The sequence below is a fragment of the Perca fluviatilis genome, chromosome 5 (genome assembly GCF_010015445.1).
Source record: "Perca fluviatilis chromosome 5, GENO_Pfluv_1.0, whole genome shotgun sequence".
Classification (NCBI taxonomy): Eukaryota; Metazoa; Chordata; class Actinopteri; order Perciformes; family Percidae; genus Perca; species Perca fluviatilis.
In genome coordinates, this window is record NC_053116.1 from 26,324,716 (window position 1) to 26,349,739 (window position 25,024).

The 25,024-nt window shown below is 39.4% G+C and overlaps 1 protein-coding gene across 8 annotated transcripts; it reads right to left on the bottom strand.

Moving 5' to 3' along the window:
• Window positions 1-1,174: 1,174 nt before the first annotated feature.
• Window positions 1,175-23,564, bottom strand: kif5aa (kinesin family member 5A, a). 8 transcript variants are annotated; one of them, XM_039799710.1, is made up of 29 exons: window positions 22,924-23,564; window positions 19,007-19,094; window positions 18,847-18,920; window positions 18,208-18,312; window positions 17,943-17,991; window positions 17,776-17,831; window positions 17,519-17,606; window positions 14,335-14,459; window positions 14,082-14,186; window positions 13,047-13,195; window positions 12,188-12,336; window positions 11,878-12,056; window positions 11,504-11,572; window positions 10,520-10,726; window positions 9,681-9,827; window positions 9,337-9,525; window positions 9,058-9,175; window positions 8,862-8,923; window positions 7,986-8,092; window positions 7,631-7,732; window positions 7,281-7,341; window positions 7,004-7,075; window positions 6,431-6,535; window positions 5,637-5,913; window positions 5,272-5,446; window positions 4,847-4,926; window positions 4,562-4,601; window positions 4,377-4,459; window positions 1,175-3,814 (listed from the first exon to the last, which is right to left on the bottom strand). In XM_039799710.1, the coding sequence occupies exons 1-28, from the start codon at window positions 23,050-23,052 to the stop codon at window positions 4,384-4,386; spliced, it is 3,183 nt and encodes a 1,060-aa protein (XP_039655644.1). In that variant the 5' UTR covers window positions 23,053-23,564; the 3' UTR covers window positions 1,175-3,814; window positions 4,377-4,383. The 8 variants fall into 8 exon arrangements, with proteins under 8 accessions (XP_039655644.1, XP_039655640.1, XP_039655643.1 ...); XM_039799706.1 differs by having other exon boundaries at window positions 4,377-4,462; XM_039799709.1 differs by having other exon boundaries at window positions 1,175-3,811; window positions 4,562-4,604.
• Between the last annotated feature and the right edge of the window lie 1,460 nt (window positions 23,565-25,024).

The window sequence follows — 25,024 nt, forward strand, 5'->3', positions numbered from 1 at the left end:
ACACACACACACACCGCATTACAGTATGATGATGCTTAACATGCTGCTGTTTACATCACTGCTTCCTTTCTCGTGGGAACAATGAAGAGCAGCTTATTATTATACAGTATAAGAGACACAGGAAGTTCCTTTGCAGAATGATATTTTTATAATTTCAACAGAATTTGAGAAATATGGGTAATGACAATGTTCATACAGAGAATTATTATCATATATATACATAATAATAATAATAATAATAATAATAATAATAATAATAATAATAATAATAATAATACATACAGTAATCAATGGGTTTAATGTAACAGTCTCAGATTTACAGGGCTTTTAATTCCCAATCTTCTTCTTATGTGATGGCATAATAATTAAATATTGCTATTGTTTGATAAACTGTATATTGATTTAAAATATGCAATCCATGTTCAATTCTTAACATTACATGTCCATTATTAAGTAAACCATTATAGAGGAAGCTAGTTTGGTGATTACATGATGAGTCTTTTTTCCCCAGTATAACATGATGATGATCATCATCCCCTTGACATCTCCTTACAGTATGGTTTTGGTTATCCTATATGAGATTCAGTATCGTATCTGTACTGCACTGATGACACTTTCATTTAGATTTTCCAGCATCAACAGATAACTTGCTTTTTATGTCAGCATTTTTGGCCACAGTCCGTTTCATAACATAGTTTGAAAAAGAATTTCCTGTTTGGGTCAGAGGTTGTAATAACAACAGAGAGTGTCCAGCATACATGCAACTCACCAGCAGTGACTGATAACAATTAAATCATAGTTTACAGGGGAGTTTCAATCAATTAGGTAAACAATACACCAACAACTGCTATATACTGAAGTATAAGTATTCTAAAGAGGAGCATTCCCATCTTGTTTACTCTAAATGGAGTTGAGAAACTCTAAAAAGGGAGTAGTCTTTTGGTGGGCATGGATGCAGTCCCTCGGTACACCTTATTCAATCTGAGGTTGGGTTGAAGGCAGCTGTTTATTCTCAGAGAAGATGTGCTGATGTGGATAGTCATCCAATAAAGGGGCTCTTCATTCAATCAAATATGTATCGATACAATTTTCTTTTCCATCCACTAGATGGAGCCATGATCAGTGTGGGACAGTGAATATCTTTGGACCCAAATGATTCCCTACAACACAATCCTTCCTTTCTACAAGTTTATTGAACTTTTTACTACAACACAATGATTCACATACAATACAGCATAGTGATGAGTCTATATATACAGAACTGTGATTCTTCACATAATCATGTTGACGCTACAGTATAGGCATACAGAAATAAAACAAACATTTCTTTGAACGAAATTAGCGTGTGCATTTCTTTTGCATTTTACTATGTCATGGCACGCTATTTTACTTACAAGATTAACAATATATAGCACATGTAATTTAGATATGTTGAAATAAGACAGTTGGACAGCAGGTGGCAATATAGTACACATCCCCCCCCTCCTTCGGATTCATTTATTATACTTGAAACATGATGTCAAATAGAGGGTTTGCTTGGACACATACAGTAGGGTCTGACCAGAGGGATTTTTTTCATTTTGGATGTCATGTGCTGGAATGGAGACACTATGTATAACATGTTATTTCTGTAAATTTATCATCCCATTTATCTGCTAAGCCTCGAAGAATACTCACCGACCTGATTTTTCATCAGCACTCACATGAGGAAGACAGTGGTGATGGCTCATGGTGGCTGTGATTGTGAATGTGAAGCCCTGAGATGTTGTTTATGAGCATAGAGCATGAGACAGAGCGGTGCTGTCATTAATTAGGCTGTTAGGTATTAGACAATTTACATACTCGGGTCCTATTTGGGTTAAATAGAAGTCCAGTCATGCCATGTAATACGCTGAACTTAGAATAGAGAATTTTTTTTCAAAGTAAAAAATGTTATTTAAAAGCTGTTTGGTCGTAAAGCACATTTCCTTTAAGAGCGACACACTTCTGTTCTAATCTGTCCTTTAATTCAGTGACTCAGCTCAGTCCAAACACATCCATATGTTCGCCACCCACCAGAGACATGTTGCGTTCTTCTATCCTGATTGGCTGGTCAGGATTTCTGACAGAAGAATAACAGCACGCCTTGACAACAAGCTACAAACAACAAACATCTGTCATACGGTCGGTCCATCCCAGACTGGTGGCTGCTCAGCTGGGGACTCGTTTGCAGACACTCCCTAATCATTGGACTGTTGATGGGTCTGTTTAAAAAGCACTTAATCACTAAAAGAACATCCATATAGTCTAAAAAATGTTGAAGATGTTACTTCACTTCTGTTTTAAAATCAAAATTTAGACAATACATAGTCTAACTTTACATTAGGAGACAAAGGATGCAGGCATTATAATTTCAGCCTTGCATCAAGCACCAGAAAGTTTAGGAAAATATTTGAAAATCAATGTAGTATACCTTGATCTGCCCTTACGTGGTAAACCCAAACTTTCTGGTCCTGCACTAGAACATTTTTGCAAGCACGTTTTCAGCCCAGCCCTGATTTTGTTTTATGATGGAGGAGGAATCTGTGTATGAATGAACTTCAGGAGACTATGACTACTGCTCTGATAAGAGCTTTTAAATCTACTTACAGCTATTGATGTACTTAAGTTGCATCTTTCTCTAGAAACTTTAAGATCAACTCTTATGATGTTAGTATAGTGTAATAAGCGTATAATGAGTAGCTCTAGAGGTAGTAATTACAAATGTATGCACACGTGTTAGTTTGATCATGAGAAGTCAGCTCTTGTTAAGGCTCGATATGAAGACTCACAAGGTGTCGGTGCAATGCAGGGAGGGATCCACAATAAATGGAAGTCGGCAGCATTACCTGAAATATACAATGGCATCATACAGCTGCAACATCACAGTATCAAAGCAATAACAAAAGGTTTCCTCGACACAGACTGGGTTTCCCTGACACATGTTGCTCCACTTATGATGTGTTTTTTGACGTTTTTCCTGTGTTTGAGCCACATTAACACAACAGACCAGTTCTACTTTAAAATAAGAAATCTAAAGCACTGAGTCTCTGATTGGGATTAAGGGAACCCCCCCCCCTCTCTCTTTCTCTCTCTCTCTCTCTGACATCTGTCGAAGTCGATCAGACTCTTCTCTCGCAGCATACCAGCTCCTGACTGGAATCAGGACACATGCAAAGATTTGAAAGCTAACCCGCTAAGCGACATGCATGCAGAGTGTGGGTCTTCTGTTACAAGCTGGCGTTACACACTATACTCTTATTTACGACAGAGAAAAAGGTCACGTCTGCCTACAGTATGCCATTCACATGTTGCCCATAAGAAGATGTGTGCAGGGGACGGTGGAGGCTGGAACAGTTGCTGGTCAAAAACCTCTACTGGAGTATACAGCACTATTATTTACAACATGTGTGTACTAAGTCATCAGGGATGGAGTTAGTCCCGTCTCAGCTCAACCACCTCAGGAGGTAATCAGCATCAGTGATGCTTGATCTGGTGACAAATTGATTGGCAGAGAGATCAATGAGTTGATTAAGTGAAGTTCTGTATTTAAAAAAAAACAAATTCTGATTTAATTTACTTCCTCTACTGACTGAACTGGAAGGGACTGGACCCCAAACCTAAGGGTCATAGTGGTCACCAAAGGAGCTGGAGGGGCTTCATCTAGTTTGAAGACTACAGGGCTACAGATCTTCATCATCATCTTCATCAGTGATGCAGTGGAGGGACGGGGGAGACAGGCTGCATGCAGATGGAAGGGGAGGGTCCGTGGACGGGTACAGTGTTTGGTCATCTTCTGGAGAAAGACAAAAGAAAGTCATCGTTTGGAGAAATACAGAAATTTGTGGAATGTCCGATTAGATGTTTCTTATTAAAGGACCATAGCAATGGTTGTTTGTTTGAAAAACCTAAATATGCCTTGCATTTTTTGCACACACATTTTCCAAAGCGTGTCATAAGTTTGTCGACTGATTTTCTAACTTCCAGGCAGCCACTGGTTTCCAGTTTATGGCAGTGTGTTAATAAAGTAAATTGCAGTGACTTTCTCTTGCTTGACACAGGAACCACTCAACCCATCATGGCGAACACTTTTTTCAACCTTATTAATTTATTTCTGTAAACTGTGAGTTGATTTTCATAATGTACTATAACAAATCGAAGGACAGAAAAATGTTAAAATGTAAATTAAAATGCAGATGACTTGTAGTTAATGTCTATCTGTATGGTTGAAGTAACTGCATTGATAAAGAAGATTTTAGGGTGTGTGTGTGTGTGTGTGTGTGTGTGTGTGTGTGTGTGTGTGTGTGTGTGTGTGTGTGTGTGTGTGTGTGTGTGACTCTGTGTACTTTGTTAATTACCATGGCATTAACTTGCGGCGGTCTCCTGCTGAATGATGTAGTGCCTGTTTGAATCATCCACCTCGCTGCCACAGTGAACATCACTTCTGATGCAGATATACAAACACAACACTCAGTATCGTAATCCTGTCATCATTCTGTTTACTGTTGTTTTACTGTAAATTTAGTGCAACTGACATCCTCACCTGTTGTCATTGATGTCTCTCGTTTCACTGATACTGTTACCTGCTGGAAATAAAACAATAGATTAATTCCATTGGTTGATAAGGATGATCAATATCATCAACTGGTAAATGGATCCTATAATATAATAAAGAGTGTATAAGGAACACTGAGCTCCTGACTAAACATCTCATACTCTAACTGATTTGATGCCAAACTCTGTGTACATGTGCACGCATGTATACATGCGTGCACATGTATGTGAACATCAGTTTGGATACAGGTACGTGTGTGTGTGCTCTACTTACCGTTGTCAATGTTGAGTGGGAAGGACTCCAGTATGTCTCCAGTATATCTGCCTGCTCTGTAGCCCAGCGCTGTGGAAACTCTGTGTAGAACATTACAGAGGGAACAGAAAACAAACACAAATATGAGCACAGCAATAGACGTTCCAGCAATTTAAAAAATCAAACAGTTGACAGAGTAAAAAGGAACACATTGTTAAAGCAATACTTAATATCAAAGATAGAAGCCTGCCAGCTGTACGTTATAATGAAATGACCATGCTTGGATGAACGACTGGTCAGTACCAGTCTACAAACCACAGGATGCTCTGTTTTTTGAAGACCAGTGCCGACTCTTCCTGAACTCTGTCATCTGACATATGTCACAGACCTTACTTAGGCCATGTAATCTGTGGCCTGAAATGATGGAAGGAAGGATTTAAACTCACGTGTTGCTCTGGACAGAGTTGGGGATGCAGTTTGAGCTGGCGGCGCTCGGCTGTGTCACGTTGCCCTGGAAGAGGGCATTGCTGTAGGTGTTGGCCTGTTCAGTGGCACGGATGTAAGTGTAGAACGGGTTGGTGGGAGAGCAGACGGGCATCTGCTTCGGTCTCACTGGCTTAGCTGTCAGGATGATAATGTAATGTAACATAGGATACAATAATAATTAAACTGGGTTATTGCAGACCAAATAAAAGACAGCAAGTAGTTTAAAATTCCTTGCATTTCAGACATTTCATTTAGGAAAATACCAATACCCAGGCAGTGACACAAACTAAAGCATAAATCAAATGATCAAGCTTCAGTGCTATACCGATCTGTGCTGCATGGGGGCGCCTCAGGGCGCTCTTTGCCCGCATGGCGTCCTTGATGCGGTCGACCTCCTGCTGGTAGCGGCGGCGGTCCATCATTGCGCCCTCCTTGGCATCCCTCAGTGCAGTCTCCAGGGCCTTAACTCTCTCAGCAGTAGACCGAAGACGTTTCTCCAACTTTGGAAGCTCACAGCGCAGATCTGCATTGTCACGTACCAGCTGGAAGGGAGAGAGACAGAGGGAGGGGTGAGAAATGACACAGGGTGGGAAAATTGGAATCTAAATTAAAAAAAAATAATCAGTGTGAAGAAAGAAGAGGACAAAGAGGAAGAGGAAGAGGAAGGAGTGAAAACATGTAGCCAAGTATGGCACTTACAACTTAAGAAGCTAATTAAATTCCTGTTTAAAATACTCCAAGAAGTACAAATACATAAAAAGCCATGCAATTACAGCAATGTGATGCAATATCATTTAGTTAGTCACTTCCATCACACCAGTCACTAATAAAAAGACATTTAGGGCAGAGTTTAGAGGGCCCAATTTGCTTACATTATAAACGATTTGTAGGTTTTGAACATACTACTTTACTTAAAGTCTGTTCAATATAGCAATAAATATTTATGGACCCACTTAGGTCTGACTCCTGGGTGTGCAGTTTAGGCAACTAGCAGACAAATTATCCCCCAGAATTACTTTATCTCTTGAAATAAAAATAGTCTCCTGGTCTGAACAATCAAAACTGTATTTCCATCACTAAAAGTTATAGTTCCTCTCATCCTCTCTGCGTGTTTCTCACCTGTTTGTGAACCTTTGTAAGTTGGTCCAGGTTATTCTCAAGAAAGGAAATCTTCTGCTTCTGGGTGCAAGACCCCCCGCTATCATCAGGCTCCATTTCGGAACTCTGCAGAGAGGAAGACGAAGCACAAAGATGAGGAAACAAATAGTAAGCAAGGTAGAGAAAGAGGTTTTCTGGTGGCAGAAGATGATTGTAACACCTGACGGGGGCTGACAGAAGCCTTTATAAATACCACGGATTAATTTGAGAAGACCTTTTAAACTAACTTTTGAGTAATTTGGTTTAAAACCTTCCACCTTATCTGTTATCAATACACAGTCAAATGTGCCAAACAAGCCCCTTTTAGAACAGCTATTCATCCAGTATTTTGCATGGTGACATGCATGGTAACTCCTTGCAAGGCCTTTCTGATCTTTAATCTACACAAAAAGTGAATTTCTTGTGTCACGATATCAAAAAATCAAGGGGATTAGAGGAATGGAGGATATTGTTGCTATTCTCAGATTTATCACTGGGAATTTAGGTCACAGATTCCTTAACATCCCGTAACATAATCATCTTTGAGCTGCTTACTTTTTTAACCCGCGACGTGAGGTCTTGAACGAACAGCTTGCGCAGGTTGTGGAGGGTCTGGAGTTCGCGGGCCTGGAGGACAGACAGATGGAGAGCAGATCAGGAAGACAATTCTGCATGTACAAGATGTTAGAGAAAGGTAATTCAAAAGAAAAGATAGCAGATTGAGGTAAGACAAGACTCTAAGGTGTAAGGAAAGAGAGAGACAGAGACACAGCAAAGGACAATGTTTCAGAAGAGACAGAGGTACACAGATAGCGGTGTATATTTTACTCACGACAGTCTCCTCCAGACCCTTCAAGTCCTGTTTAGTCTGCTCATGGCGCTCATGCAGGAATCTGACAGAAACAGCAAAACCATCATTACAAATAAGACAATATTTCTGTGTATTTCAGGACAATTTAATATCAATGGGTTCTTTTGAGTGCCCTCTGCTGGAATTTAAAAGAAGAGACAGTGGACTGTATTAATTCTATACTCTAATGTTTCTAAGTTCTCCATTGAAATAATCACAAAAATGTTGTAAACCACTGTATGCTGACCCATCCCACACATGCAGTACTTTATACTCAGACCTTTGTTTCAACCACACTGAGTAGGGAGAAAGTGGACCTCAACAACACTTACGAGAGCTCCTCCAGACGCTCACTCTTAGTGTTGTCCTGACTCTTCAGGCGTTCAAAGTCGGCGCGAACATGAGCCAGCTCCAGCTCCAGCTTGGAGTTACGACTGGAGGTGGGAAACAACAGCGCACATGTTCGAAAGGAAAAAGAGAAAAGGAAGAGTTGAATGAACAGCAATCCTGTTTTATTCCACAGATAATAGTTGGTAAACCTTTGTGTCTGCAGTATGAAAACATTTATGTCATATTGTTATATATATTGTTATTATAAAAATAGCATACAACAATTAATAATGTTAAATGATCAAATCTATGGTATCTATGTGAAAATAGAAATAACTAATTAAGATGGTCACAGACTCAGTGAGCTCGTCAATGATCCTCTGCTTCTCGTTGATCTCATCCCGCAGGCGGGCCAGCTGCTTGTGATGGAGGCCACGGTGAGACTCCTGCTGACGGGAAACCTTCTGCAAATCAAAAGAGCAAAAGGCACAATGTCTTCAGTGATGCTGGCTTTAGCAGGGAAAACTAGAATATAAATAATAATTATTAATTTAAAAAAATAAAAAGCCACATAATATAGGATTTTAGGTTATTTTTAGGAATAAGGTATTCTGCTAAAATTACAGAAAAAAGAGGTAATCAGATAACTGATACATTTAGTAAAAATGGGGATTATTAGCAATATTACAATTCAAATATACGGTATAACACCATGCACATGCGCACACATTACAACATTTATGAGTCTCACAACACCACTCTGGTCTTGAGTGAAACCATAGCTAACAGTTGCCAATGTTAATGTTATTTTGTAAATAAAGCAGAAAAGGGGAACAGCATTACAGTACAGTGTAAGTTATTCCCATATTTGGCATTGAGGGACTCCAAAAAAGTAATGGAAAGTAATCAAGTAGTGTTGCTATAATATTGTGATATTGGGATTAGGTTACTGACCACATTTTTTACAATAGATAATAAGTAATTGTATTGGAATACATTTTTAAAGTAACCCTCATAAACCCTGTGTAGCACCCTACAGGAACTAAAATATAGGCATGAAATGGCACAAAGGAGTTACATCTGAACAATAAGTACCTTGCTTGTATTATATTCTGGGGGGACAGGATGCCTGTGTCACAATTTCAATTAATTAAGTCAAAATCAGTAAATCAGTTAACTAAGGTTTTAGGCTGGGCACTAAAATAAAAAAAATTGCCTTTTAACATTACTTACCTTCACATTTCCATCCTCAGTCTCACCCTTCTCTCCATCCTTCTCCTCAAGCAAGGAGTTATCTGTAAGAAGAAAAAGAGAAATAAAGCATTCACCACAGCGCAACAACCTATTAACAGTCCTATTTCCTTTTGCTTGAACATTAATTCTGTAGTTAATATTTTGTGTATGTGTACACGTGCGGTGTGCAGGTTACCCTGGTCTTGCAGCTTGGCCAGCTCTTCGCTCAGGGAGTCGTGGCTCTCCTCCAGCAGCCGCTTCTTCTGCTCCACACTCTGCATGTACTCTGTCAGGGAGCGAATCTTAGCTTCATGCTGTACGAACACAAACAAACGCACACACAGGACATAAAAAATAAAAAAGTCATAAAAACCCAGCCACAACAAACAACAAACAATATTTGATTAATTCAGGCAGGCTTTCCTCCACTCCATCTCTTCCCCTCCCATCCTGTCCCTCTCCCTCCATCCCTCACCTGGGAGATGAGGAGCTGGCATGAGGAGAGCTCCCTCCCAGTTTCCTCCATCTTGCGGTGGCACTCCAGCTGCATGTTCTCCAGCTGGCGGCAGCGCTTCACCATGCTCTTCACCTCAGACTTGATCTTGCTGATGTAGAGGCGAGCCACCGTGAACTCTTCTTCGATCGCGCCGCTAATCTCCACCGGCTGAGGATTGTAGAAAAGTGGTGATTATTTTCTCTTCCACGCTTTCTTCTCCAGTCGGGACTAACAAGAAACTCAACTCAACACACTCTATATAGTGTACCTACAGTATATGTGCAGTACATTTAAACCTCTTTTAACACTTAGAGCCAACTCACCAGCTTGATCTCCCCGTTGCCCACGATGGTGCTGAACTCACTGAGGTCCCTCATCAGACCGTTGAGGACGTCAGCAATGCGTTTCCTCTGCTGCCCGCTCACTTCCTGCATACGAGACAGCTCTGCCTCCAGCTCCATCAGACTGGCCTGTAAGAGAAAAAGAGAGGCTCAGTCAGGACCAGAGAAGCAATACCAGTTTCCAACAGAAAGCACCCAGAGACCACATGTCACCAGAAAAAACGTTTATGGTACATCTAGATCGAGAAACCAGGATATCTCTTCATATGTAAAATATATAAAAGTAAGGTTATCCCAAATAGGACAGAGGCACTGTTGTAGTTTCAAGCTTTTGGTTTTAGTCACAACTGTTGGGTGATGGAGGCCATAGTTTTTGGAGAATATCTAAAACCTGTCCCCGAACATAAAGGCTTTCATATGAGGTTGGATTGTGCAAGATTTCATCTCAAATGATTAGGGTGCTAGCTTCAACTATAGGTCCTTTAAATGTGACTGCACAATTCTAAGGTGTTATGGCAGTTAAGCCACATGTAGAAGAAATTGACAACCATCTGAGAAACAGTACTGCATTGCAAAAATCCATTTATTTTTTCAATCCTCTACAGCTAAGCCTAATGTAATGTAAAAAGTCTCTAACACTTCCCCTCCAGTACTTGACTGTCCTATAATTCCTGCATCATTTATTATTATAGTTCACTGCTACAAGTGCTTGTCTCTTTAGTGCAGCAAGGAAGCAAGCATCCTTCTGCTTCAGCTCCTGTCTCTGATTTTGGCTCTCCGTCAGTCAATCTCACATTTATACCATTTCTCTTCAAACGTACCATTTTCTGGGACAGTTGGTCAGCCAGCAGCTGGTTCTGCAGGCCTTTCTCCTCCACCTCCTGGCTCTTCTGGTCGTAGTTGATGGCAAGCTCCTCCAGAGCCTGCAGCACCTCCTTCACCTCAGCCTTGGCGCAGTCGCTCTCCACCTGAAGCCTGCCGAGTTCAGCCTGGACCTTGTCCCCATCGCCCTTGGATGAGGCTAAGAGCTGGGGGGGGGAAGAAAACACAGGGAGACATGTCTTCAGTTAAGTCATTTTCCCCATTCCTCAATTCTTCAGAGGCTGTTTCAACGCTGACGCTCGGTTTTAAGATTACGTTTAGAATTAGTAAGTACCCTCTGTGTGTGCATACAGTGTGTATTGTAATGGGAAAATTACATTTAAGCACAATTCCTTATATTTTTATGTTTAATTCGTACTTTAATTCTCTCACAAATGCTGAAAGAGTCTATCTCATTCCCACATGCAGATTTTGATTCTAACTTTGTGAGACATGCAGTCTGGAACATTATGTGAGCACTGTTAGCCTGAACCGATAAAGGTACAAGGTCACCCTAAAACTATCTCATGTTTTCCCATGCCAGTTAAGATGTAACTGGGGGGTGAAAGTCGTACAGGGAGGAGGAGGTGAGATGACTCCAAGATGTCTCTTGTATTCCTCTGATTGTCTTCATGTGTATCAGATTGCCTGTCAAAATTGTAGCGTCATAATAATCCAAGTGCGTATGTGCTGTCACTCTGAAGATGCATATAAGCCTAGTGTTCTTGTTCACTCATTTGAGAAACTGACTCCACACTGGGCTGCGGCCTTTTGTGAAATCATGTTGATCCTATTTGCAAATATATCTTTTTTAATAAAATACAAAAACCCAACTTGGTTTTAGTCTCAGTCTGTCTTATTTGTTTCAATTTACTAAACTCTGAAAACTCTCCCCCCTGCTACAAAGGAAACTTCCATAACAGTATGTGTTTGTGTATACTGACCTCATCCTGGTCCAGCATCTGCTGCTTCAGTTTCTCCACCAACTGGCACTGCAGGTTGATCTCATCATCCTGCAGAAACACGATTTTATCATGCTTGTTTGAATGAATATATGTGACACTGAAAACTTTATAGGGTTTCATCTACTTTGTCCATGATTGTTTTATATCTATAAACCCTTACTTAAATTTCAATCTATAAGATGTCGCAAATGTTACTGTACACACTAGCGAGAAAGAAACTTATAAATGAGATTTATAAAAACAATTACATTTACATTTACACTTAGGTGGAATTAAAGTGGAGCAAAAGTAAGCAAGTTTACTAATGTACAGACAAAAAGTGTCTTTTGTAATTAGTATGTTGATGTTTGGACCTTATCATCCAGCTGCTTGTAGAGCTTGCGTATCTCCTCCTCGTACTTCTGCCGCTCCTCCTCGGAAATGCGAACCACAATGGAGGAGGTGTCGTTGTCCAAAATGGGACGCTCCTCCACGGTCTCAAAACGGGTCACCACGTCTGCCGTGGTCTGCTCCGTCTCAGGCACCTCCTCTCCTGAAGGAAAGGGATGAAGGGACAAAGAGGACAGAGAAACAAAGAAATTAGCATAAGACGGTTCTGTCAGCACAGAAGAGTTGAAGTTATGCAGCTGAAAAGTTAGTCAGAAAACACTTCATGCGTCTCACCATTTCTCCAGCGGTTGAGCTCAATCTCCAGCTTCTGGACGGTTTCCTTCAGAGTCTTGTTCTTCTCCTTCTCTTTCTCGTACTTCCTCTTCCACTGCTCCGCCGTCAGCTCCAGGTTGATGGAGGCGGTGTTCCTGATGGTCTTGGCGCTGTGACAGGGGACGACAAAGACAGAGAGACACAAATGGAAAAAATGTGAAAAAATGTGAGTCATCTTTTTAAGTTTTAAATTAAGGAAAGGACTAATGATCAGTGTTTGTGTTCAATTAACAATTCTACTGGATAAAATGCCCAAAATTCAGCTTTATGTTGGTCGTGTAGTTTTAAAGTCACCTGATAAGTAGGAGAGGAAACTATTGTAAAGAAATAAGAATATAACACAGCTAATGTCTGATTTTCTTTAAATTAAAAATTAAAAGAAGCCCCTTCTGAGATAAAGGGTCAAGTCATCTGAACACAATGTCCAGTGGTATAGTCCAGTTCCTGTCAGGATAGTATAAATAAATAGAAATGTACATCAGGTACATTTCTATTTTTGAGACATTTCTTCAGCCTTCTGACTCAAAAACACATTAATACCTCCCTGGTGAAATAACATAATTTCCTTTAAATAAATATAAGTGCAATATAGTCAAATGGGCATTGTCAGTTAGCTTCTGTGTCTGCCTTGTTTGGATTTTAAGTCACGCCCAAAATAATTCATTGCCTTCCTTATGTAAATTATAATAAGTTTGGGTTCTTGCTGAGAAACATTGCAGCATGTTAATAAACTGTTAGACTGAGTTCAATTTTCATGTATATATTGTATACTAAAGTTTCTTTCCAAAGCTGCATTGGCTGTATCCACAAATGTATCTACCGTTGTCCAAACATTAGAGTGGATTTGGTCTCGGCATCGTTGTAGCTGGAGGGAGAGCAGCAGATGAACATGGTGGTGCGACAGTTCCCACCGAGGGAGTCCTGCAGGATGCGGGTCATTTTGCTGTCACGGTACGGTACGTGACTTTTCTGAAGAAGAGGGAAAGAAAGGAGAAGGAAAAAAAGGAGGGGAAAAGATCCAGATCCAGAGACAATTTGAAACTAAAAGCATGAGAGGAAGGCAGGAGATACATTTCATTTGCTTCCTGATTTTGGGCTTATGTGTGATTCATCAGCAGATTATATTCAGCAAAAATTTACACTTTCCCATTCAACTTGATTTCTCAAACAAATCCCATAACTCCTGTCAAAAGTTTCAGATTTATTGTGCCGCATCCAACTAATCTTATAATTGGCAGGGATACTTTTGGCATTTGACAGCCAAACCTGTTGAGTTGGCAGAATGGAAAGAAGGGTGCAGGTACTGGGCAGGATGCATTTCATAAACAAATTGACAGGAGGGACAGATTTGAAATGAGAGAGGAGAGCTATCTGCAACAGTCTCAGAACTTGGAGATAAACAGGACACTTCCAGTTGTAGAAAGACACGTTTTAAAAAACACGTTTTAATTTATTTTAAGTCCCCAAATTGTAGAAAGACACGTTTTAATTTATTTTAAGTCCCCAAATTCTACAACAGAAGTAAGCTTCAGTTGGGGAAAAGGTACATATGTTTCACTTAACTTAAATGTTAAAATACTACTTTACATCAGCTCCTTAAATATCTCACACATTGATTAAACACTGTGATACAGTATACTCCAAAATAGCAAACCAAGACCAAAACATATTGTAAGCACTACCACATTTTGACACTTTATGGTGATTTATTAGCTGATCTACAAAGTATTTTAATTTTTTTTTCCCCTTTTTTTTTTTTGTGAACTTTTTTTTTTTTTTTTTTTGGGGGAGACAGCCCTTATTTTTTTTTTTAGCGTCTATACAAATAGAGGTAAGTAGGGTGAAAATAGCTCACCGTGCCCTCAGCCAACGCGGAGATGACATTTCCCAGAGCAGAAAGAGATTTGTTGATGTTTTTAGCCTCATCCAGGACGGCTCCTGCAGCTCCAGTCTTACTGACCTGGAATAAAGAAAAAGAGTGAAGTAAAATATTAATGATGAACTGCTGCAGAAAAACATAGAAAGTAATTAATTTAATTTGAAGCAGCTGAATTGCATGTTGGAAATTGCTGATTTATAAACAATATTTTCCTCAGGGTGTCTCCTACCTTCTCACTGCCAGCCAGATCCACCAGGTACAGCTTTCCACACAGCTTCTGCTCAGTCTCCACATGCTCCTGCTTAATGTTGATCAGGAAGATGCTGTGGCTGCGAGAACTGTGCTCGTTCATGTCTGCACAAAGACAAAACCAACATAACAGTTGGGTAGAACAAAAAGCATAGAGGTTTCGTTGCAGTCTTAGAACTTTTATTGTTAAAATTGATGTTTAAAACCATTTTCAGAGACACATACGTACAGGAAAACACAGTAGTTTCACAATAGAAAAAACAGACTACAACTAGATATGTGTAATAATGGAGATTTACAAACATGTAAACCTTGTTTTACAAAACATACAAACTATTATTTGCATGCCTCTCTCCTACCAGCAGTTCTTACCAATCACCTTAATGCAGTGAAACTATTAACAGATTAATTTAATAATAATGTATCTGTGCATTTAAAATCTTCCGTGTCTTTTTTTGTCAACGAGAACAAGTCATCTCTGCAGCAGAATGATATCATTATTTCACAGAGTGCAGATAACAAGCAGCATGGATCGAAATGCTGCGCTTCATCAGACAGTAAGTAAGTTCAGGTTTCTCTGCAGACCATATATCTGAGGGCATCAGCTCAGTGGCTGCAGAGTGTCGCCCCATTACTCTGCTATCAGCACACCGCTCTGCAGCACCGTGAGTCAGCAGGCATCAACCAGGAAACAAAGAAGACTGCTGGTGAACACATTGGATCCACTTCTGCTCACAATCAGTTGATTTTCAAAGCTAGACTGTTGTAGGATTTGATTGTTTGTGAAAGGTTTGTCTTATTTCTGCTCTACTGAGCACACTTTCTTTTGAGTAAATAGTATATAGGCTACATTACATTACATACAAGTATGAGCAAATAAATTACATGTAAGTAAATATTTCTTATTTTCTTTTTTTAAGGAGAGGAAATCTATTTAATTTGTCACAAAGAAGAAATGTGTCTTAGCCTCCATTATCTCCCACACAAGAACGTAAAATCCATAAAATACCCACACAATCCTCTAGCTCAAACAAATCCATGCATGCCTGTTATATAACCCCGTTACAATGACGATGTTTATTTATAGTCGTAACACACAAAGATGCATTAGTGATTTTGAATGCACCAAGGGACTTTGTATCTTCTGCCAGAGCACAAGCTGCAGCTCAGTGTGAAGAGTAAGAGTTGGGTCACAGATCATAGATAAACTGAATGAATGGATGATTTAAAACACCGTCACTGGTGATTCATTTCTCTGGCTTATTACCTGCATGCTGAGACTATGGGATTATCATTGTCATGAAGCTACACTGCAGTGATTCAGTTTCAGGTGATTAAGGACTCAAACTGACAAGTAGGAATGTTAATGCACAAATGTTCCTACAGATATGACACGATGGCTGAAACGTACCAGATAAATAGTATTTGATGACTCTACAGTTAAATTAACTCCACAATATGCTGTGTTGATTTATGTGGTGTTTCTGGTTAACAATATACTAGTTTAAGTTTTACAGAGGACATCTCCTTGTTCTGGAAGTTTCTGGATTAATATAATAATATGAACTCGTCTTTGTTTGCATTAACTGAGTATTTCATTACAACGAGATAACCATGCACTTAGAAAAGTGTTTTTATCCCTAAATCATAAGGGTTTTTAGCACTGTAACGTATTGTGGGTCATTCAATGTATTTTTTGTAATGCATTCAAAAGGATCTTCTTGTATGAATGCATGTAAAGAGAAGTCCAAGTCAATCACTTTGCAGAAAAGGGCAAAATCAAATCACTGATTTCTTGAAAATGTCACAGAAAGTCTGACACACGAAAGACTGAGGCACAAAATGCCTTAAGTCTGAAGAAAAGAGAACTGAACAGGTTGAGATTTATTACAGTGAGGCTGTCCTGGTGTTTTTGTTGAGCACTGAATCCCAAAGCTCTTCCGGGCACACTCTTTTCACTTCAGTCGACTTTAGCAATGTGAGTCAGCACAAGAATGAATGGATATGGTGTAATGGCTTGTTGTTTGGATAGTTCTCCAAGGACTTGCTTCATTGTATTTTTGAAATAGCTCCACTGCAATACAAAAACTGTCTTATCAGTAGTAATTGAAACAGATTCCTACTTGCTTAAAGACGTGAAAGAAATGTGTCAGGGGGGTATGATTATTGTTTTTGCTTTTTTTCAGTATAACTGGCACAACATTTTGACATCAAAACAAATGAGAGCAATCCTACTGACAGACATTGTAAGGCAAATGCGTACACTATTGAAGCATTTCTATGGATTTGATGGAGTGCAATCACTGGGTTTACCGCGGTCACGTCTGATTTATTATAACTATAATGAAGTATTGTACAATGCAGCTAAAACATCACTCTGACCTGTAAACCCGCAGTATTGGAGACATGAATAAGATATTAGTACTACTGAACCACATACGAGTGAGTCAGCAGCATGGAGGGCAGCACAATGTGCAGGAATTACAGATGAGAGAGCTTTTATTTCTTGTGTTTGAAGGTTTTGTAACATACATAAAAGATCAACATACTGTTGCCATTTTACTGAATACAGCCCCAAAAAGCAGCTTATTAGACAAGCTGTTTCGGTTTGTAACTAGGAATGACTTTATTGAGATAATGGCTCAGGGCAGAGATGTTGTTCTGCTTTGCTACTGTCTCTGAACCCACAATAACTGCCCACTGCTGCCAATTATATCACAGTGAACTCCATCTGACAGGATCTTATTTCTTTTCATGAGAATGAATAAAGCTTGTAAATTACAGTGGGCTGTAACACGGAGATTACATAACATTGAACAATACCAAGCTACATGAACTCAGCTGTCCCTTCACGCATCAGCGATGAGTTGTGAGCTACTGCTGGCACTGAAGAGAAACTACAGTAGATCTCGTGCTCTGATATGGAAGTAGAGGAACAAGAGAACTTACTTTATTCTCAAGATGGACATCTAAACATGTTTCACTGTAAGCATTTGTCTTTTGGGATGTTTGTTATCATTTATATATATTTATATATATATATATATATTTTTTTTTTTATATATATATATATATATATATATAGATATATAACTGATGTCCTGAATTGCTATATTCGTGCACCCACTATGTTGCAATAACAATATTCTAAGGTATAGACTCACTGGTCACAGCAACATGGCGGGCAGCTTTGCCTTCATCGATCACATCCATAACCTCATCAGGGCTGGAGACAAAACGCTCAGTGCATCCCTGAGGAGAGGAAATGAGAGGAGAGGAAAAAAGAAGAAACAGCAGCAAAGGAAACAAGAGGAGAGGAAACAAGAGAGACCGAGTATGAGTCAGACTTAATATCATGGATCTGATGCAGCACAGGCAGATTTTCACCTACAAAGACAACATACAAGGCACTTTCACAAACCTTGACGTATGGCACCCTATTCTTATCCTCATGGACAGACAGGTTGGTCTTTGTCACTAAAAATAATAAAGAAATGCATTATCTACACACTGGTGCTACCTGAGTTTATATTTCACTAATCAAAATACTGTTGCAGGTGATTCATGAAGAGCTAATTAGCACTTTACCATCCAGAAGGTCACGGATTTTGTCCATGTAGATTTCAAAATATGACACCTGTTGGACAAGAAAGAAAAATAGGGAATCAAATTTAGCTCAGGCTGAAATGTATCATTACATTAAAAAAAAAACTTTCTTTTGTAAAAGTGCATACAAGTTTTTTGTTGAACAGTTTGCAGACACGAGGTAAAGACTGATACAAAAACAAAGGATTAAGACAAGAAGCATAACACAACACCAGACATAACTCAGGTAACTCATGAAATACACTACCTTGATGTGGAATTCCAGGTTTTCATCCATGGCAAAGATGTGGTTGAAAATATCCTCAGCGATGCGAGGAATGATGCCCATTTGGTGAGGGTCATGCAGCTTGCCCTGAAACAGGGAGTCACAGATAAAGGTATAACTAAGAGTGAGGTGGTGATAGCTATCTGGGGCCAAAGGTTTAGAGATTTCATTCATTAATGCCTTTACATTCTCATAAAATGTCTGTTAAATCAAAACTGAGGACAGCAAATTGGCTTGGCAGAAAAAAGAGGAAATGCTATCCTGGTAGAACCATGAGTCAACAAAATATAGAGTACTCAAATAATATGACTGGTGTCACAGAAAGAATGACTGGTAGATCACTTCTGTGGACCTCCCACCAGTTCCTAGTGACATTAAAATTAATCTTAATGTAATTTGTGAAACAAAAGTGCAATGTTAAATTAGTTCATTGTCCTATAAAATTATCAAAAAGACCAAAAGTCCCCAAAATGTTAATAAATAGGGGCAGATAAACACTGAAACTTAAGGAAAACTTCCAAGTGGTTGGACACTTTGCCTTATACAACTTTCCATATTTGAGTGATTGGATAATATTAAGGTTAATTTAAAGAAATACTTTTGCTATATTGCTCTGAATACCTCCATGGTGTGAGTCTTCCCGGAGGAGGTTTGTCCATATGCGAAGATAGTGCCATTGTATCCACCCAGAACATCTGTGAGAAAAACAGAATAACAAATGAGACCACAACACATACATTTCAAATATCTGACATATTTTGACATGGCTAATGATTCGTACCCTTGACAATCTGCTTGGCACAGGTGTTGTACACCTGCTCCTGGGTGGTGTTGGTCGGAAACACTCGATCAAACACGTAGGACTTCCCCTGTGAAGACCATGAACAACAACAAACAATGAACAAAACACATAAAAGATATAAGGCGGTCTATCTCCAAATTGAGATCAGATTTCTCAGTTTAGTCTCAGGACATTCAAATAAATCAAAGGTGCAGTATTTATTGAATGTGTTATACAGTAGCAGCTAGTCATCAGCCTGAGCTTTGGGAAATGATGTCTGCCCTGTGAGGTGGCCAGTGATTGATTCCTCTGTTTGCACGTGCCTGGCCATAAAGGTATGACATACACACTCATATAAAATGGGTAACTTATTTTTAAACCTTTAAATTTCATCTCTCATAGAGAAACAAACAATGTTACTGGCCAACACAACATATTGCTGTTGTCGTGCCAACATTTCAGAAATGTTTAACCCTTGTGTGGTCCTTCGGTCCCAGTGACCCGAAGGACAACACAAGGATTATGTACTTCCCTTTACTTTGTTGAGAATTGCTCTCTAAACCCTGTTTCTTGTAAAGTAAGTAAGTAAAGTTTATTTCTAGAACACATTTAAACACAGTTTAAGCTGACCAAAATGCTGTACAAACAAGAACTAAGGTGCTGTATTAACCCTTATTTAGAGAGCAATTCTCAACAAAGTAAACGGAAGTACATAATCCTTGTGTTGTCCTTCGGGTCCGAAGGACAACACAAGGGTTAAGAAATGTCTCTTGACGGATTTTTGTTTGTTTTGAAAACTCAAAACAAGACTGTTTTTTGAGGTTCTGCGGTAACTCAACTCGTATCAACACATAAATATGTGTTATTTTCTCATGACGTGGCAAAAAAATCTATATCAATCCAGTCTCTAAGAATGCTTCAGTGTTGGTAGCAACACTGCTTTCATCTTCTGAACATAAAGTACACAACAAATGAAGATGATATCAGCAGAGGGAGAAAGCTAGCTCTGTAGTGCCTCTTTCTCCCAGCTAGTCAGAGCCATATTTTATCCAGGACAGGGCAACTTCAAATAATAGACCAAGGTTGTTTAAAAAATAAATAAAATCATTTTATAATTTTATATCTAACATGGGAAAAAGTCTTATGAAAGAAAATAGCTACTCATGTGTATCCTGTGAGGTGCTATCACTAGCTTTTCTGCAGCACCCTCAGCTGTAGCTAATCGGTCCTAACGAGCTTCTGTAACTCGATGGTGTTCTCATTGTGGCTTTCTTTCATCAGGCTTTCTGGAAAATAGAATTATATATATTAAATATAAAGGAGTATCTACTGCTGTACTAGATTTTAAAAGAAGAAATGTGAACAATTCTTTTGTTATTAGTATTAGTGTTTTAGAACTACAGCTCCCATAAGACTTTTTTTTTCTGTTTCATCTCCTCTCTTCCTGTATCTGTGTTGTGTGTCCCCATCTGTTTTGGACCTGAACTGGGTTGGTCTGTGGGTGGGTAGGGGAATTGAAGGGAAGTTACACACTTCTTTTTCACTTTGCTTTATTCATCATGGACTGTGTTGTATGTCACATGTTGTGAAAATTTAAATTAAAAAAAGTTGGAAAAACTGGCTTTTAAGAAAAACTGATTAAATAAAAGCTCTATAAGAAAATAAATTGAGGTACAGTATATTGTATGAAAATTACCACTCACACTGCAAGGAAATGGTCAACAAACAGAAAAATGAAGCTCCTCCACTCAGCATTTTAAATTACTGCAAAGCTCAGTAAAAAGTGCACGAGAACTACAACACACTTGAGTTTAAAAAAACAAAAGAATATTTATTGTGTGTAGGTATAATGTACATTGATGTCTGCCCTCATTTTGTAAGAGGGTTGGCAGCTAAATCCACAAGAATGGATTTTGTTTATTTCAAAATCCTAAAATACACACAATCTTGCATAAAACACAGACGAGTGACTCAGCCCTGACACGCCTCGCAGAAACCAAGCTATGAAACCCCTGAATGTCACCGTCCTATCTGATACAGAGGCCAAAATGCAAAGCAATGATGTGAGCTGCCAGAACATGAGCCATATTAAATGTCATTAACAAATTGACTCATCTGCAGACCGCCCCCATAACAGAGTGATTTACCAGAGAGAGAGACATTTAGTCCCAGAACGGGGAGGAGGGGAGGAGGAGGAGGCACAGAAAGAGACATAAAAATGGAAATGGATGAGCAAAGGAGAAACAGAGGTGAGAGTTAAAGAGGCAGCCGCAAAATATAAAGAGAGAAACAGTAGAATGAGACAGAAAATTTCAAAAACAGAGAGAGACAGATGGAGCCGGAGACAAGACTAAACGTAGGTCAGCCGGTGATGCAGGAGCTTGCTGGATGATTATTGATTCTCTCTGTGGGCAATTAGAGAGATCAGATTCTGACGCTACTGTCCATCGTCATGGGGAGAGGAAGGTCAGGTAGAGATGTTTCCATTATCACTGGAGAAACGTTCAACATGATTCCTCCTTCTGCACACTGCATGTATCAGCCACAGGAGAACCAAAGCTAACTATTCCTCTCCTTTTAGCACTCTAAGTATTCATTGTGTATGTTTCTTTAGCCTTCCTTAGACATGACATAGGCCTTCTTGACCAAGAAAAAAAACCCATAAAGAACCAGCAACATATATAAGCAAAAGTGTACAAGTTACAATCTTTCCTTCATTTGGCCTTTACACTGGATGTATTTGGAATGACTTGGGGATGCCTCTGGGGATGGGATCAAATCAATTTACTTTCTTTGAATTTCTAATGTAACAGGCGCCATGTAGGTGGAGTATTTCAGTCTGTTTCTGATACAAGTCAACTTGTTTCAAGATATTTCTAGAAATTTGTGGATTGCTGCCCGAAACAAATCTGAAAAATTAATTGATTCCATAAAATTCTTTTAAAAATGCAACTTGTATTCAAAATGAACACTGAAATGAGGCTACACTGGCAGTTTTTCTCTTTTGAGGAAATGTTTTCATGATTCAGTTATACATGGGTTAGGGTTGAGTGTTGGATTAGCTGTATGACAATAAATTTAGGTCAAGTGTCCTGACATGAAAAGGTGTTCACCCCACATCATAGCCACATGCTCTACAGCTATTAAACATTCAGGACTTAAAGAGACTGGCTTATGTAATGTATTGTATCCTCTCATACAAACAATCTTCAGAGTAAACATGAATCATCAGAATTTGGTCCACCCAGCTCACCAGACCCCATTTCCCAAAACCTAAACATCTACTACAAAGGTGCACCAGTATATTTGTCTGCACCTGCTGAGTAACCCACACAATAGAAGAGAACGCTTGCATGTGCTGTAGCTGGCCTCTTTCATTGCAGCATTAAGGAGAGGTTAATTTGCTAATTAACTAAATCACACAGAATTAATGAATGGACCCATCAATATCAGCATGGGAAATACTTTACATTCATTTATATTTACCTTTGAGGGTTGCATTAGATGTGTGTTATGAATCAGGATTAGGCCTATAGGGCCATGACTGACTGATAAAGGCCTACAGAAAAATATAGCAATTTGTTGTTTTAAAATGTTATGTTAGCATATCTCTCTCTTTAGAAAAGTGCCTTCCAACGTACGTTGTGATAACAAGGTGTTGGCTATGTTTCATTCATATGCTACACAGTGCAGACGTTGGTCAGCTGATGCAAAAGGCCAGTTTGCGCACTAACAACATTACGTGCATTTGTGCTTTGTCATGTTAAGGAAAAGACATATTGTGGGGAAATGTATATTTCCCTGTGCTGCACCGATTACAATGTTTCCCTTCCATTCTACGACCCAAACAGATGAGTCGAGCTGATGATTTATTGATGAAGGCCTGCATGCACAACAAAGCGCCTCCCTTTACTTACCCCGACGACGACAGTATCGTCTGATTGGAATTTGGGGATAAACTGGTCCCCACGTAGAATCTCTGACTGGTTGAGAGGACGAAAGCGACACAACACTTTTATGTTACACTCCGCTGGAATATCGGCCATTGCGCAGATTCAAGGTGGAAGGATGCTGCTTTCTGAGAGGAGAGATGCTGCCGAGGCTGGAGGCGACCCGTCGCTGATCGGGGCCTGATCTGACCGTCAAAATAAACGAGGAGGGATGCGCAGTGACTTAGTCCTTCTACGTCGAGGGGATTCTGAGGACGGTGGAGAGGTTGGATGGTTTTATCCTGACAAAGCTGCGAGAGGATGCAATTTATTTATGCGCAGCTGGATGGTGTTTCCGTGTCGCAGAGAGGCTGGCAGACTGAAATTAGATGTCAAACCGCAAAACGATCCCCTACATCATTGAAAAATAAAACCCCGACTCTGCTGTTGCTCGTTTTCAATTGTTGGTTTGTTTGACGCTGTCTTTCTCTCGTGTTTTTCTTTTCCTTTTCGGGTGCGGCGGTGGATGTGCGTCAGGCCGGTTGAAGGTGAGATGCTGCTGGAAGGGCAGTGAGGTAAAGCTGCGGATGTTTGGCCTGCTTTGGTCGCCACAGCGCCGTCTATCGGTGAGCAAGGGAAGGGCGTGGTCAGCATCCGTCTCTTTAAAGTGGTACCCACAGTCTCGCATCATCATCTCAGCATCCTCACAAGCAGGCGGAAACGAGCCCCGTACTGCAGCGTCACATCCTCACAGAGCCATGCAGAATAACTTCATTACTTTCTGCAAAGCAGCTGCCAGGCCCGATGATGCAGTGACTAATCATCAAAGTCATTATTTGGCCTCTCTCTGATGCCTGACTGTATTTCTTGGAAGACATAAGACACCATTATGGAAAAGCAGTGGAGATTATTGATTAAAGATGAGTTTAAGCCTCACCTTGAAGGAGCATCTCAGAGATGATGCAGCACAATGTAAACATTGAAAAATACAATTCAGAATGAACTCATTAAGCTGCACAATCCCATACGTTTGTTTTCATTAATCGAAAGATTATGGATACTTATGGGATATTGTGCCAGATATTCTTAGTTTATGGAAAAAATGCCCATTTTGCCAACATGTTAAGATATGCTGATAAAAGGCAAACAGATATTATTCCAGGGGCAACTAGATTTAAAAAATAAAAATGTAGTTGCCCCTGGATTTTATTGTCTCTAGACCAAACAGTGAAACCTCTAACTACAGTTAAGTTACTGTAATTGTTGTTAACGGGACTTATTTGGAGTACACAGAGAACATATGTACATGTACAGTAACAGGGTGCATGTATGACACATTTCTTGATGTTTTTTGTAGTAACAGCTTCCAATGTTATGCCCATGTTTAATATAATCCTTACCTAACAATGTGGGAGACTTAAAGGCAAATTCACATAGCTATAAACTGCATCACAAAGTTTCTTACATCCTTTTCAGAAGAGAACTCAACACAAGGTACATTTTCTGTAAATAGTTTAATATTAAATAAAAAAGACTCCCATATAAAAAAGAAAGCTACGGTCCACAATTTAATCGTCTTTTTAAACATAAGTATTGAAAGCAAGGGGTAGAATGAGAAAAATACTTAATTACAATTCCCAGAAAAATTCACAATTCATTGTTTTCTCTCGTCTCTTTCTCTAACAATATAAAATCAAAATAAAACACATTAACTGTACATATGTACAAATCTCTAAGTGTAGAAATTGCATAATTTGCTTTCTTTTTCACTTTTCTTTATTCTTTTTTTTAAATACAGCAAGAGATGCCAGTACTCTTGGGGCAGGGCAGTGTGTGGAGGAGAGCTCAAACAGTGAGGAGACAGAGGGAAGATATTACTCCAAATCCACAGTAACACACGGACACAACAGATCCACGTACAGTAAGACGTCATTGCTCCATGTGTTTTAGGTTTCCAGCCATTTTGTTCAACCAATGAAAGGACATACTGTACTGTACTTTGTATAAACTCAGGATTCCAGCAAATATTCCATTTCAAAATGCAATACCTTTTCCAGACATTTATCTCATATCTGGGCAGTGAAAGTTT

Bases quoted from the DNA above. Each gene is read 5' to 3' on its own strand.
- kif5aa (XM_039799705.1), bottom strand. From the start codon at position 23,052: ATGGCCGATATTCCAGCGGAGTGTAACATAAAAGTGTTGTGTCGCTTT. The intron at 13,196-14,081 runs GTGAGCTATTTT...CCTCTTCTTCAG, and splicing joins CCGCGTTGGCTGAGGGCACG to AAAAGTCACGTACCGTACCG. The intron at 5,447-5,636 runs GTATAGCACTGA...TCATCCTGACAG, and splicing joins CCCCCATGCAGCACAGATCG to CTAAGCCAGTGAGACCGAAG.